A 17,263-nucleotide genomic window follows, 5' to 3' on the forward strand; every position below is an offset into this window, starting at 1 on the left:
GGTATACCATAAATTAAACATGGTTACGTTCATTGCCCTGATGCATCATCAAATCGAAATCGGTTACAACAATTTAAAATGTTCCCGCCAAGATAAAAATCCGCGTCTAGACGCTACAACCCTTATCTGACTTTAACATTATCTTTAGAGCCGATAATTACCACAACATAGAACAACGTGATAGGATAACGCTTGTGAGATCTTAACTTTCGTATTTAGGGTTTGCTGAATCATGTTATACCACGCCGGAGAATTGTCCTTGGGCAATGTGCGGTAACTTTTGTGGTAAATTTACGTCATGTGACATTAACGACCTTTATACTATTTAGAAACTGTAACATTTACACCAACACAATATGGACTTAGTTACGTTCAAATAATTAGATGTCTACGCCTATGCTTAATATATATAAATTTAACTTACATTATCCTCACGTGACCGGAAAACAACAGTCGTTATAACACGGGTGTTCTCATACACCACCTGCCAGCTTACAAGTTATCAACTATGTTACTTTGTGGGTGATTATTTTGAAATGTTTAAAGCGGCAACCCTGCGTAAGTAGGAAACAGCGCGATGCGATTCGCCATATCTCATTGTGGGCGTATGTGTCCTTGGGCAAGACACTTAACGGCTATTGCTCCAACCCATGGGTCACTAATGGGTTGTCCAAACTATCAGCCATACATAAAAAAATAAAAAAATCCAAAATAATAATCACCCACAAAGTAACATACATGGTAACTAGTAAGCTGGCACGAGGTGTTAAACCCGTGTTATAACGACTGTCGTTTTCCGGCCACGCGAGGATAAAGTAAGTTACATTCATTCATTTTTTACATTCATATAGAAAACCATACTGCGGTTAAAAACAGCAACACCATTATATAATTCACAACTTCCCACTGAAAAATTCCAACCAATCAACCGACACATTCAACGCCAGCGTCTTTAAGAACAACAACCCACAATTTCTGGTCAGTCCCGGGAAAATTGAATCGCATTTGTGGCGCTAACACAGAGTTGCGGCGTTATAGAAGCAGCTTGTATACAAACAATATGGCGATAAATCCAAGGCAATTGTAATGAAAGTTTGTTTGCTGGGAGCAAAACAGAGAGTTTTCTAAATACCAAAGCCATGTAAGTAACCTTATTCAAACACAACATATAGGAAACGGTTAACCCTTAATAAACTCTATAACTCGCTTTGCCCCATAAGAATAATTAAAGAATAAACTCGCCAAACAACAGTGATAACCTTACAGCTACATAGCTAACACGTGGAAATAAAATGAAAGGCAAAACACAAAAATTGAGGAATACCAATTTCAATTAACGTGGAATGCAAGAAGCGCTGGTATTCGCAACGACTTACTCGAAGGAATTTAAAATAAAGTTGTAGTTTAAAATGAGTATTCGAAAAAAGCATCAAGACACAAGCATATACTTTTATAAATTAAAACGGTTAATTCTTCGATGGCCATAGCGTGTAAAAACTAGCGTAGAACCATTGATTGCGACCACGTCGCCTCCACGGCATCGCACTATACGGCAGTATCATAGGCTCTATACTTCTGTATTTTACTAATCTACCCTATATTTCCTTTCATGATCAATTGTGTTGCCAAGTTCGGGGTATTTCTTCGCATTTTATTTCTGACCTTTTTGCTTCCATTTATCTCCGCGTCTTTTCATCACAGATCGCTAACCTTCCTTCTCGTTAAACTTGCTTTCTTTACAATGTCACGTAAATTGTTAAAAAGAGACTTTAAACCAGTGACTCATCTCTTGATTTCAAAGTGTAATAATGCGCATTTTACAAAAAAACTGTACCAGTCATTTATAATCATACGTTTCCATTCATTTTTACCTCTAACATTTATTTTAAACACTAACTTAAAATGACAAGCTTCCATGCTCTTCCATTAAGGCTGCTCTCTCTTATTACCCTTGTCGTCATTCGGGTAAAATAAACCGCAGAAGCGCTATGAATGTACGTATGTTGATTGTATACACAACCTGTTATGAATTTATTACGCGGAGGAATAATTTTGCGCCTAGCAATTTTTTTGTACTACGGTTCGCACATTACAATATCGTATTTTTAAGCAACAATAACTGCAGTGAACTCACTTGTCCATACATTAAAAAAAGATATAATTTTACTGCACAAAAATAGCGGTCTTATTATATCTCCGGGTTTTATCTTAAGAAGTTCTGCATATAGTGCATTAAAATCTACATTCTGTGTTTCTACTTAAGAGCAATGATAGTGCAGTAACATCTACAGCCAATAAATTAACGTCCAAGTCTAACCTTGGCAATTCCACAACAGGGTATAGATGTATATTAAAATTAACAAAATGTATCAAAACCGTTTAAATCTAAGCGAGGAGTTGGCGAAAAAGCGATTTACAATTTCTGATTAATTTTCTATGGAAATTGCAAACACCATTAAATGTTCAGCAGAAAACAGGTCGGTGAAACTTATGTAGCTTTTGGAAGGGATTGGTAATACTGAACAAGCACGTCCCATGCCTTGGGTGCCATGAATCCTTCTGGAAGGCTTTCACCTTCTCTTGCAGTTCTTCTCATCCTGTAAAAAATGAAGCAACTTTAACACAACAGTAAATGATAACTTGCTGCTTTAAATGACTCTTTAGCGCCACCAACTGACTGCCTATGCCTTGCTCATATAGTGTCAACTTTGTAGTCTGCATACCAGTAACGTTTTCACTTTTGGCAAAACTTTTAAGGTATTCTTATTGTTTATTTCGATAAATTTCATTGTTTTACAACATAACTGCTTTTTGATCTTGCTCTTTCTCTATTATTTTCTCTAATATAAGTATTGCAGATAATTTGGACAACCCATTAGTGACCACTGGGTTGGAGCAATTTCCGTTAGGTGTCTTGCTTAAGGACAAATACACTCAAAATTGTATCAGCTTGAATAAAATACATACACACCTGGTTCCGGAGATGAATTCGAAATTATCATGGTTTTCTGGGTCGTAGAAATCCATTTTCTTGGTCGTCTTGTTGTAAGCAGCAACTCGGAACGGGACAATTTCAAATCGGCCGAGTCCAGGTGCCATTGTAAGTACCTAAAGTTTGGCAAACACTTTTTAATCTGCTACATAACCATTTTCATGAGTAAAGACACTATTAACGGGAAGAATAACAACGGGAAGACTAACAAAAAATTAAAAATTTATGTATTAATAGAAATGCTCAAATGAAATGAAAAAGTACCAACAAAAAATCAACCTATTACAATATTACATAACAATTTTTACGCCTTAAGACCCTCTTAAATAGGATACCAATGAAAAAAATATGTGTATTGATAGAAATGCTCAAATTGAATGTAAAAGTACCAACAAAAACTGAAGTGATACCCTTAGATCACATTTGAGCATCTCTATCCACATACAAATTTTGATATTTCATTGCTATGCTCTTTTAAGCTTATTATTACCAAGGTGTCCAAGGTCATTTTTTAATAGATTTTCTGCAAAATAAAACACAAACCTTGCGCCCATGGCTGTGGTCGTACAGATCACGCTTTTCGTCGGGATGAGGCATACCAGCTGGATCGCGACCAACAATGTAAAAGTTTGCACCAGTAGCTAGACGAGCTTTTGCGTGCCATTGTACCTGATTGAATAAATGTAAATTATTTACCATCGAAGGGCAAGAAAAGTCATTATAACACGGGTGTTCTGTTTCATACACCTCATCTCCATTCCCCGCTTGAATTACCACGAATGTAACTTAGTAGGTGGTTATTTTTGAGAAAGATTTTTGTTTTTTTGTTTCATGTATGACTAATAAATTGAAAAACTCATTAGGGACGACTGGGTTGGAGCAATTGTTGTTAAGTGTCTTGCCCAAGGACACACATGCCCACAATGGTAGCAGTGTATGAGCCTTGAACCCCCATAACCTCTTGGTTAGAGGCAGGCGTGCTAAGTATGAAAACAGGGAAACAACTAATGTGTCGGAGCGGGATAAGCAATATTTATGCAAGTTAAGACTCAAAAGAAATAACAAACTGGTCATGGAAAAATAGAAAATTATAAATCAAACCACAACTGGTTAAGTATGACACTAAACAAGTGGAGTAATAACATAAAGTAATACAAACGAGAGAAAAGTACAAATTACCCATAAAATCAAAAACCTAAATAATTTTCCCTTTTTAGATGTCTTTAAATACAAAGGAGAGAAAAGTACTTTTAATAATTTTATATTTGTTACTAGATTCCTACCTCAGTAGGGCCGGCATACATCATTGGAGCAGGGAAGATGGCAACCACTGTTGACTGTGGGTCAAGAACACCTTCTTCCAACACAGCAGAATGTTGCTTCATGCGCACGTCGAGTGGCACGTCATCGGACTTTGTCCAACCACCTGGAAAAAAGATTTTAATTTAAAACTGTATAATTTAAAAAAAAACAGAACGGAATATTATTATTCTAATTTTTGAGCTCACAAACATAAAAACGTTATACAAATATTCTGTTACTTCTGCTACCAGGCACAATGTAAAAAAAGCTTTCAAGGGCTCATCTGGTATTAGCCGGATATTGAACATAATTTATCACTTAGTTAAAACGCTCCGAACTCTATGTTTTATGATTCCCACATGTTTTGCAGTTTTTTAATGTTTTTGCAGTTTTTTAATATATATTTGTTTAGTTATTTTATCTAAAATTCTAATAAATTAAAGCCTAAGTTGTCATAAAAAACTACAGCGAAAAGTTGATTCCCTTATTTTAATCTTCTATTCTATTCTATTCTATATGGGTAAGGTCCGCAGCATGGCACGCCTTGGGTCTTACGATTTATGCCAGGATTGGTCCATTATCTCAACACCCAGGCTGCTATTGCATGGACCTTACCAGTTTTTAGACCTTGCCATTTTCCTGGTAGGCGACAAGGGCTTTACTGGTATATTGGTATGTATGGCTTACCAAGTGGGTGCAACAACAGAACTGGGTTTTTGAATCCACGTTCCACCAATTTGCGCTTGGTGTCCTGCATAAGCAGTGCATGTCCGTTGTGGACCGGGTTACGAAGTTGGAAAGCAAACACCGCATCTGCGTTCATCGATTTAAACTTTGCGCGCAGCTCAAGAGGTGTCATCCTGCAAACAGATAATATCAAATTTCAATTGAAATGTAGTTTGATTATTTAAAATATTATTAAACTTGTACAGAAGTGGTTTTAATGTTAGATACTATTAAACTTCTATCGAAATGTTGTTTTAATTTTTAAAAAGACTTGTTCAACTTAATTTTAGTCATAGTGCCTTTAAAATAAAAGCAATGTTAATTGCATGGAGTATGCAGTTCACTGTTTTATTTCAAAAGTGAAATCATTATTCAAGTTATTGACGTTTCAGTCATTGTGGGCAACAACTAAAACAGCATAAATTTTATTTTTTAAGATACGCACAGTAAAATAACATTTTTCAGTTCAATTGTGACATCATAGTTACCTGTATTTATCTAAACCATCGCCCCACGTGATTCTTTCCAAGACTTCGATGTCACCTCCACACAACCAATCACCACTTTCCATGATCATCTGTTACAACATTTGTGATTTTATTTTATTTAAAAAAAATTCAACTTGTACTTTTAAATGAGTCGGCTTTTCAAATGTACCTTTTGTCAGTGTAATTAAAAATTTGAAACAGCAATGTTATACTTTCCAAAACTTAATTTTTTTTGTTTTCTCCAAGTTAAAAGGGACAAAAACAGCTGTTTTTATTTTATGCACTGTATTTTCCATGATCATCTGTTAGAAAATTTCTTTTTCATATAAAAAGTTTAACTTTTTTAAAAGAGTATTCAAACGCACTTTTTGTCAATGTGAAAAAAAATTGAAGTAGTTTTCCTAGTTTTATTTGTCTACAAATTAAAACGAACAAAAAACTAACACGGATGTTTTAAGTTTATGCACTGTGTGTGTTTTGATTGAACGACTATTTCCTGTCCATTTGTTTTCATTAAGGGATCTGTAATATAATATTTCTAAAAACAAAAACAGTTTATGTTCCTTTTTCTAGAAACAAAAACAGTTATATGTTTTTTAAGTACTAAACCATTTTACATGAATGTGAATGATAGTAACTTACTTTATCCTTGCCTGGCCGAAAAACGAGTCATTTTAAAATAGATGTTCTGTTTTCATACACATACCATATATGTTACTTTGTGTTTTTTTTTTTTTAAATCACCATACCTTAATATGAGGATGTCCCTTATTAGATGTTCCCCACTGTCTGGAGCATCTTTCTTCTTTCAGGTGAGGATAAAATTCTGGTTTATGAAGAATAGCTTTCACTTGACCATCATACTTGAGTGCGATTGCTTCGGCATTCTAAAAAAAACATTTAGAATGCTACATATGTATTGACTATTTTGTAAGGAATAAAAGAAATTCAACCTGCTTTATCCTTGTGTGGTCGGAAACGGGTTATTCTGTTTTATACACCTGCGAGTTACAATGAATGTAACTTTGTGGGTAATTGTTTTTTTTGAACCTACAACCTCGGAGTTAAACCCAACCACGCTAACCAACTTTGCCACGGCTTCGAACAGTTACAAGCAGAAAATACAACAAGCACGAACCTCAACTCTTTCTTTGTCAGCGCTGTGCACAGGTAGCACGATTGGGACAGACTGGTTAATCGGTTCATTCTTAAGCAAGCAGCCGAAGTGTTGGCACTGTAAGAATTCACGTTCGCGCATAAAACCTGTGAGCGGAGTCGCCCAACCCTCGGATAAAACTTGAAGCCACTGCATATCCAGCTGTGAAAATGTAGTTTTATGGAAAAGTAGAAAAAAGTTTCAAAATCATACTTGCTAAAAATACTTCCATACAATTTTTCAGATATAAGATTGTTAGTTTTATTAGTTTTATAAGAAAGTACAAACAAAAATATTTAAACCAATACTTGCTAAAAATACTTTTATACACCTTTTGTTTTTCGTTTTTAAAGCTTTGAGTTATATTTTGGAAAAAAAAGAAAAAAAAAGAAGCCAAACTTAAAAGATATCTGTGCACTTTATATATTTGAGTATTTTAGGAGGTTAAATATGTTTTTGTTTAAAACACCTTAGTAATGTCAATTGAAGGAAGAGCTTCTGCTTCTGCTCTCTTCTTCCCAACCTGACTATGTGAGGTAAAGAGTTCCATTACTGGGAGTGTGGTTTCGCATGGGATGATGTTCTGGGAGGAAGACATATTTCTTATTTGAGAATATTAGAATTGAAGACACATTTATAAATTGAGAATATTAAAAATGAAAACACATTAACAAATTGAGAATCTCATAATATTTAATGCATTACTGGGAGTGTGGTTTCGCATGGGATGATGTTCTGGGAGGAAGACACATTTATATTTGAGAAAATTAACAATGAAGACACATTTATAAATAAGGAAAATTAACAATGAAGACACATTTATAAATTTAGAATAGAAACTATTAACAAGTATGTAACATAAGGTATCTCTTTTGGTTTAATTTTGAGCAACATGGCTAAAAAAGTAAACATTAACTTTCATTGATAATTTTTTTCGAGCAAAATATATTTAGACTATTTTGTAAATAAAAAATTGATTGTGTAGCCTACTGTAGCGTATAAAAGTGAACACGTTTAAAAAAAGTGGACACGTTTTAGCTTACCCTCTCCATGAGTTCTTTCACAACAAGCATCATACAATCTTCAACTGGCATGTCGGCCGTTTTTGTGACAACCTCGGCATTTTCTGGTGGTTCGTAAGGAGAATCGATACCAGTGAACCCTGATTCGCAAGATTGGTATACAGGTTTTAAAATTGTATAAATAAATCATGCAGGTGGAAAACACTCAGCAATAAAATCAAACCACTAAAGGAAAAAAGCAATGTATGCTAGTTAATGCTACGTTGGAAAGGCATTGAAACTATATAGGTTGAACTGCAGCCAAGTATGTAAGCAAAGGGCAAAGTGAAATGGAAACTATGCAGTAATGGTGTGAAACAAAACAACGTAAATGAAAAAGGTGTAAACCTTTTGCAATTTTTAAATGTGCTTGGTCATGCTATAAATGTTGCACAAGCTAAAGAGAGTTTTAATATAAAGGAAAAACAAACAAAGTTGTAGCAGCAGTTGACTGCGTGGCACACTTTTAAACAGCACATGCTCACCTAACAAGCATACATACGTAAACATTGATGCATACCTCATTGTTAGTTAATGGCTACACCACAGAATGTCAATGGAATAAAGCATACAAATATTAATATTTATTATTGTTTCTCATTATTTGGCCCACACTGTATAAAAAGTTTTTAATGGAAATATTGGATATACCTTTGATTATTCCCTGCCTAGCTTTTTTGTACAGGCCCTTAACATCTCTGCGCTCACACTCCATAATTGGAGTGTCAACATAGACCTCGATAAATGGCAAGTTATTTTGGTTGTGTGAAATCCGTGCCCCGTCCCGGTCCTACACCCAGGTGAAGGTTGGTTAGTTAGATAACTTAATATATGATCAGGGTTAACTTGGGATGTTGTTTTGATTTTTGTGATGCTAAAAGCAAACTGCATGCAACCTTAAAGCACACCATGCAAAATCCATGCACAAAACTTGCTGGTGGCCAATGATAAAGTTAGATCAGTGTGGGATATTTCGAACCTGCTAATTTATCAGTTATATTAGGTTGGGGAAAGATGGGACACATTTAGCACATAATATCCAAATATCCTGATCGCGTTTTAAACAATTAGCAACGGTCTATGGAAGTCGTAATGATATGGTTTAATAATTCTTTGAATGTACTTTGTTTACTACCACATGGGACGAAAAAATAGAATAAAAAGTGTCCTATATTTCCCCACCCTACACTATACTTAAAGGGCCACAAACTGATCCAACTTCAGCATTGGTTACAGTATACTGCCACCTCACCTTTAATTTGGCCCTGCCTTGCTTTCTTATACAAGCCTTTCACGTCCCGCCCCTCACACACTTGCAGTGGTGTGTCCACAAAGACTTCAATGAATGGTAAGTTGGATTTGTTGTGCACCCTTCGTGCACTTTGTCTGTCCTACAGCCAGCCAATTAAAGAATTACAAGCCCGCAAATATAGTTGTATTAAAATAATTGGAAAATTGAATAGCTGTTTAAAATTAATATCAAAAAGCGTTAAACTAATTTTTAATCACAAAAATTGTGTTTTGGTACACACAATTACTGTAAAATTCCAAAGCATAAAAAGCGTTAAGTTATTGTTTTTCACAAAAAATTGTGTTTCGGTGCACACGATTACAGTAAACTAACAAAGCAATTAAAAAATTACCAGCTAAAACCATTGCTGCCAAGAACAAGTCAGAATTATAGGATCTGTATGACTGTGGTGCTAAAACTTTACCTCAAAATAATTTATAACGAAGCAATGCCCGAGGCAATTAAACAACTCAAATCACTTGCACTGTATGCTAATTAAATCAGACACTAACAACAGTAATATACACTGTTGCATCACATGGGTACCTTCCTGTAAGGAGAGATAAATGAGACAAGACACACTACACCAGCATCGGCAAATAGCTTTGCAACTTCTCCAATTCTTCGGATATTCTCTTCACGGTCTGCTGGTGCGAAACCCAAGTCCTATATAAAAAATAAAAATATGAAATACACCTCATGCTCTTTGACTAGTTGCAAAAATCGTTACATTCTAATTTAATGTAAAGTGTTAGCACCTTTAAACAATAGATTAAGGTTACTTTTATAGATAGTATAGACACTAGACAGTATAGAGAAACAGGCCCAATGCCTTGAGTTATGAGATGATTTGACTGTAAACGTTTATTTTATAAACGAACCTTGTTCAAGCCATGTCTTATGTTGTCACCATCCAAACTGTAAGCTGGGATACCCTTGGAGCAAAGATACTCTTCCAATTTCATGGACAATGTACTTTTACCAGCGCCCGACAACCCTACGTTGTGGTACTCAGTTTATTTTAGAAATAAGTTAATAATAATAAATTACTTTACAGCCAACTTTACGTGATTATTATTCATTCAAGTTTAATGTAATTTCCATTCAAGTGTTACTACCGTGACCCATACAGTTTAATTAAACGACACGCGCACGGCACACGTTTACAGTAATGAAAATATTTAAACCGAAGTTATTCCGTATTTAGTAGTGGAAGTTCTTACCAGTAAACCAAACGGTGCAGCCACGGAAGGCACCTTTTCCCATGACCTGACCCCTCTCATCCCGAGACACATGGTGCTGTTGGTAAACGATGTTTGACGACATAGGTGGCTGTAACGAAGATGAGTAAGTTTAATTTGGGTGAAACAGCCACGCTTTTTACTTTTTCATAAAATTTTTACACTTTTTCATAAACTTTTTATTCATAGTGTGTTTAACAACTGATTTTTTTGTGATTGATTCCTTATTTTTGTTATTTAAATACCCACAAAGTAACATACTTGGTAACCCGTAATTAGGCTGACACGGGTGTATGAAACAGAACACACGTGTTAAAACGAATGTCGTTTTCCAGCCACGCGAGGATAATTAAAGTAAGTTACATTTATTCATTCAATCATTCAAATAACATGATTTTCGCTATCATTTTCGAAGAGATAAATAACAATTATGTTATGCGTGTTATCTAAACGAATACCCGTCGTTATGACAATATTATGCAAACAAAACGCAACATTTCTGCAACGTGATCGATCACAAAGTGCTGCGAGGCATACCCGCGGATTTTGAACGCGGTTCTCGTTCAAAGAAATCGTTTTCTAGTAAGAGCGAAGGTAATTTGGGGGCGTTAATATAAATCGTTGTCGACAAGAGCTATCAAGTCTTCGCGAAATTTGGGGCAGACGTGTTAAACGCAAATACGTGTAAGATGAATACATTAATTTCGCGTTAGGCTGCAGAAAAATGTTTTGTGTCACTTAGTTTTTAATATTGACACTCGGAAAGAAAAAATATTGTCAACATCATTGCAATAATGGGCACCCGCTGAGTACTCACGTGAATTTAAAATACACCGAAATAAAACTTTGCCCGCGGTAATATGTAACCATGATTCAAGCAAGTCGTAAAACATTATATGGTCAATAAACGGTTACCTCACGCGAAGGTCACTTCATTTTTGTGGGTAAACTAAAACTGCCGCAGCAAGTACCTTTGCACTGCGCTTGGTATTTAGCGTACTTCGGTTCGTTAACGGCGCTTTTTAACTGTTACCCACAGACAATTACTACATACGTTTTGCACTGATCCTTACAGTTTAAACCACGTTTTGGTTTTACAAAGTAGAATCAAAGTATGTATTGAACAAAATCAAGTTAAAATCATGACATAAACTGTTTATGGTATACGACTTCTTCAATCGAACTTACCTGTAAAATATCGACGATTCGACAAGAAAATAAATAAAACAACGACTAAAACAACCTGAAAAAATATTCGAATAATTAACGCGGCGTAAAAATTAGACCGAATTTCAATGTTCAGAAAAAATAGCCGTGACCTAAGAATTTAGAGTTACTACTGCTTCCTATAGTCTCCTGGGGACTGCTTCCTCAGTGTGACGATGTCTGAGCCTGGGACACGTATATATCGCTCTGCTTTCCCGTCACACACCGCTGCTCACGACTTTCTCATTACTCCTCGTTCGCTCTTCGTATTCTCTTCATTTTTTCTTAAATACCGATTAAAGCAAATGAAAAAAACAGTTTGTTTCAAAGAAGCGGAAAAGAAAACAGGCAACGATTTGCTTTCAAGAATAAAAACATGCCATTTCGTTTGGACGACTGATATAAAGTAACTACTAAGAATCAATCTGAACGGTAAGCGCTTAAAACCTGTCTAACGTGTTCCTCTACTCACCGACCGAACTTGTTTAACGGTAGCAAACATTGAAACGCCCATGTCATGCTGGCTGGGAAACTTTTGTCCACGTCTTGAAGACTACTGTAATGGTTTGTAAGCTGTGTGTATGTGTGGTAACGCCCAGGTGGAAACGTAAAGAGCAATCGATTTTACCGTGTATAACTTGATTATAAGTTTCCAACGCATTTCTTTCCAGCAAAACTGCCAGAATTACAGATATGACAAAACGATTATCGTGACGAACTGTTTTAACCCGACCAAAAGTCACCAATGTAAAAAAACTATAGCAGTAGCAGAAACAAATGATGAATAGAACTTACTGGACGAGCGTGTAAGCAGTTAATCTTTCAGCGATTAGGTGTTCGTAAATTATTAACCCAATTTACTGTAAAAAGATCATGTCAGAAGGGTTTCAAGGCCTTGGTGAGAAATGTATGCAACATTCCAGTTTCAACAAGCTCTTATCATTATACAAACTTTAAACATCTTGCGCAAGCGTGTTCTTCTTGTCGCCTTCCATGAGCATTGAGCAAAAAACGCAGTCCGGGCTAGCGCTGAGCCGGTGACGTGTAAGCGTTCGTTTATTTTGTACCGCGTTCACGAACCAGGAGATTTAAACCGGTTTTACGACTCGTTTCTAAAAGCGCACCGTCCGTGGCAATAAAACAGATTTTCCTACAACGTGTCGAAACGATACTACACCAGTAGCTGCATACCAGTAAATAAGGGTTATACTGTTAAAGCGATAGTGGCACGGTAAAGCAACACATTTTTTTCAAATGATGGCGCACAGTTTGTTCGACTCCCAAGTGGACGAGAAGCAAAATGCCACATCACCGTGTCGCTGCATAATATGCTTTGTCACACAGCACTGATGTGGTGAAGGGTCAATATATCGCAATGTTTAAAACTCACATAATGCTTTGTTTCCCAGAAATGCCAACTATTAAACTGCTGCGTAATGTGTAATTTTAAGCAGACAAAAGCTTTAACATCCGCTGGAAAAAATCTCATTGCCGCAACGACGGCGATTTTAAGGTCACCTTCACCTTTAAAACAACAGAATTTGCGCAAACAAGTTCAAGTGATAATTACTAAAAATATTACACCCCAGGGCTTATAGTAACCAGCAGTAAACATTCAAAGGTTAAACGGAGGTTATGGGTGTTTATAGAAAAGATAAATCGCCACAATGCAAAGACTGTCTTTAATTTGTACGGCTGATACCCGTTGCCGTTCTGACCTTTAACCGTCGGGAACAGAGCGCGTGTTAGGGTGAATCAACAATCCTCGATTCCTTATACATAGAGAAGCGATGCGCATGCGAGTAGCGGTTACACAGCCTCTTAAAAAAAAGGTACGAAGAATTTTGCCACCGGCATGTCGTACGAGGGTTATGACCTTCGGCACTCTAGGCATGTTTTCGAAAAATATTTTTCGTGACTGGTTAACCAGCAGCCACTTTATTAATAGTTATGTTACTTGATATTGGGTGTTGGTTTATGCTTTAAGCAAGTAGCGTACATATGCCAAGTAGGGATGCACATTACAGAATTTCGAATCCATGAGATTCGAATATTTTTGTATCCGATTTTAACTACGGGATTCGGTATTCTGTTTAATGACGTCATCACACGTCATCTCATAATTCGTGACGCAAAAACTACCCAATAGTACAATTTTTCATCATTTTACAGCTCATGATCCAACAAGGCTACTACGAAAGGGTCAATAAACTGACTTATGTGGGTAAAATCATTTTTTCCTATAAATATAAAAAGGTTCTAGATTCGAAATAAAGCATTCTAGGATATCCTAGAATACCTAATTATTCTGTAATGTGTATTCCTACAAGTACGTGATACTTTGATAACGATGTATTTAGTTTTATAGCAGTTAACGATAGTTAAAGCTATTTTAAGTCACGCTTCCGCTTCGGTGCATCGCATTAAATGAGAGAGCGTCATAACTTAAATAATGCAAAATTGAACGATGGACATGTTTTACACAATTTACAGGGAAGATAAATAATCGTAAATTGAATGGTTCAAAACTATAAATATCACGTGCGCTTAAATAAACAACCGAGCGGGTTTAATGTATCCATGAGTCAGCGTATTTAACGAAACATGTCTTTCTAGTAACCACACCGATACTAAAACGAAATGCAATGCCTCATATAACTGTAACACTGTGTTAACAAAAAAAATATTTAAAGTAATTACGAGTCTACGAACTTAACTTAGTATAACCTGATACGCTGTTTTAACTTGACAAACAAAACGTCTAAAACAAGTCTAACCACACAATAAATGACATATTTATGGTGGTGGGAAAATGACATACTGCTTTGTTGTATTTGCAATTGCGCACTCGGTCTCGTATATCAAAAACAATAAACGTAACATCATTTTACGGATGCTTGCAAAAAATAAGAACATACGGCTGTCGGCTGTTGCATCAGGTTTTAAATATAGGTGAAATTCCGTTAAAGTAATAAAAGTAACCACTTAGAATAAAATTATCTTGCTTTCGAAAATGTTTATGGCCGACATTGCCGGATTTTATAAACATACGGTACTAGTAGTTTTAATGAAAGCAATTCAGTAATACTTGCATACACTATTTGTGCTATAAACTAAATCGATATTAGCTTATATGATCATAGACTGATCGTCGCGACTAATGGAAATCGTGGTCTAATATTTACTACAATTTTTGTCGTTTTAATATAAACAAATTGTATTAATTGCGGAAAACTAAGACTAACAAGTAGTGGGGGAAAGCAATATCGGAAGTTAAAAAGAATAATGCAGATGTTACGCTACTCGAAAAACAATACGGTTAAAGAAATTTAACCACACGCGAAGTTCACGTACCGAAAAAGTAAGAATAAAAGCGAACTATTTTTCATAGAGAACATACCATAGGGTTGTTTAATTATTAGAACTATTTACCAACGCACGAATATGAGGTTTAAATACAAAGACAAAGATTTGCCATAGCGCTTGCACACCGCATACGCGAAATGCGGTATATATCTCTACTGACAGCTGGCGGCAATAATAAATCCTAAGTACTAATACAATAGCATGCGTTTAACCGCAACAATAAAACAAAACCACGTATTTTTGCGGCAAAGAAAATATTTGAATATTCAGCAGTAGGTATATAAAAACTATTGTCTAATCTTATAATAACACCTTATGAGTTCATCCTCAAAATATTTGCATGAAACAAATGACAGTAACAAATCATACATACTACATTGGTACATTTTACTACAAGATAAAGAAATTAAACTAATCCAATTAATTTTGTATTATAAATGACCTACAATAAGATCAAATTGGATGACCAGGCTTTTCAGCCTTTCCTAACAATGGTTTCCTTTGTTGGTTAAATAGAAAGAATGAATTTCATTCAAACAATGCACCGAGGGTCAGGTAAATCAATGGATAGGTATAGATTCAAAACAAACATGTAATGACTGGTCACACATCACACATTGGTTAAAATCATTTAGTTTTTCGATAAGTCTTTTGAATGAATGAATGTAACCTAAAGTTTTATCCTCGCATGGTTGGGCAACCAAAGTCATTATTACACAGGTGTTCTGTTTCACACGCTTAGTGCCCACTAACAAGTTACCCAGAGGCATATGTTACTATGCGGGTACATAGCTATATGTAACTATGAAGCAAAAACACTGATAATAGGAGTCTTACTCTTAACCTGTGGAGGAGGTTCTGGGTGTTTTTTTGTAATGTATGTTTGGCTGGCAATTTAGATAACCCATTATGGACTAATTACTTATTTGGCACCCTGCATCACTTTTTTATTTAAACCGATGTTTTCTAAACTGGGGTTTACGAAACCTTAGTGGTATTTCAGTGGTTTGCAGTTGGTTTGCAAAGTGGGAGGTTGAACAACACTACTACTTTAACGACAAATTTCAAACATATATTGTACATTTAACTACATTGTCAGAAACATTTTAAATTATTTTTCCACACTATGAAGAGTGAAAAATATAGAATTAATTTGATTTGAAGACTGACAAAAGTAGTTAATGTAGCTTCAAAGTCTCGGGAAACCCTGATCTAAACTCTAATGCGCTAATGTAATGTTAGTAATGTTGAGTTTCTTTAGAATTTTTCATAACTATGGCAGAGAAGTTATGTTATCACGAACAAAGTTGTGGAAAAATACTGCATACATTTTGTCCTGAGAAAATAGTATATATACAAAAGGTACTAGGAAAACATATGAAAAGATGCTTTTACAACAACAATCCTAAGCGGAATATCAAATTAAAAATCATAAATATATACCTTTTCTTGAATGTCATCCCCATGATTCGCAGTTGCACTTGCCATTATGACTAAACAGAAGAGTATTCTTTATTTAAAAATTTAAAGTCAACCTTAAAACACAACAGAATAAAATTCATGGTATTATAGTGACAGGTATTTGACGTGAGCATTATTGCACGAACAGTATAGTGTCATACTTGAATCGTGGCTATCAGTCTGCTTAACTCATGTTTTAAATTTAGAAAAAGAATGTATAGCAGTCACGACCAATACGTGAACAAATCATACGCACCGATAATTCAAGAATGACGTCACTTCTATCAAAAATAGCGAATGGGTGGGGGTTCCCCTATGCTATGATAAATCTTGCTAGAATAGATGTTTAAATTAATATAACTTGTTTATCGAGAGGCAACGACGGCCGTTACTCGTTACAACGCTGGTGTTCTGTTTCACACACCCTGTACTTGCTTACGAGTATCCACATACGTAACTTCGGGGATGATTGTATTTTTTTTTATTCACTAACATTTAATGTATAGCTGACAGTTCAGACCAAAGAGATTAAAACCATATATAAGCAGTATTAAATAATTCTAGGGGGTGGTTTTAATCTCTTTGATTCAGACAACCCGTAAGGCAGAGCTTGCTTGAAACAATTGACGTTGAGCGTCTGCCAATGACACATAACAAACACACAATGATAGCAGCGTCAAGCTTGAAAACCCGGCCTTTGAATCGGTGTGCTAACTACTGTTGAACGTGCGGGAGGTAAAAACATTCGTTGATCAAGTTTTTGACATGGCGTGTTTACCCCATTTCATACACATTTTAGTACCAATCAGCTACAGCAGTAGTATTTTAATGAACCAGAATACAATAAAGCAGAGCTATAATAATTTAGCACACATTATTATAAAATGATTGATAAACAAGATATAGGGGTGTGGGAGAAGATGGGGCACTTTTCCATTCTATTTTCTTCTCCCATTTGGTAGTAAACAAAGAA

The 17,263-nt window shown here is 35.5% G+C and overlaps 1 protein-coding gene across 5 annotated transcripts; it reads right to left on the minus strand.

Annotated features, from left to right (window-relative positions):
* Positions 1-1,995: 1,995 nt before the first annotated feature.
* On the minus strand, positions 1,996-16,646 carry asak (ATP sulfurylase/APS kinase). 5 transcript variants are annotated; one of them, XM_018816595.2, is made up of 16 exons: positions 16,547-16,646; positions 16,273-16,322; positions 10,240-10,348; positions 9,898-10,013; positions 9,563-9,682; positions 8,978-9,116; positions 7,708-7,826; positions 7,134-7,247; positions 6,647-6,826; positions 6,258-6,395; positions 5,509-5,597; positions 4,982-5,154; positions 4,276-4,418; positions 3,536-3,661; positions 2,972-3,108; positions 1,996-2,597 (listed from the first exon to the last, which is right to left on the minus strand). In XM_018816595.2, the coding sequence occupies exons 2-16, from the start codon at positions 16,315-16,317 to the stop codon at positions 2,489-2,491; spliced, it is 1,857 nt and encodes a 618-aa protein (XP_018672140.1). In that variant the 5' UTR covers positions 16,318-16,322; positions 16,547-16,646; the 3' UTR covers positions 1,996-2,488.
* Positions 16,647-17,263: the final 617 nt, after the last annotated feature.

Source organism: Ciona intestinalis, chromosome 2 (genome assembly GCF_000224145.3).
Source record: "Ciona intestinalis chromosome 2, KH, whole genome shotgun sequence".
NCBI lineage: Eukaryota > Metazoa > Chordata > Ascidiacea > Phlebobranchia > Cionidae > Ciona > Ciona intestinalis.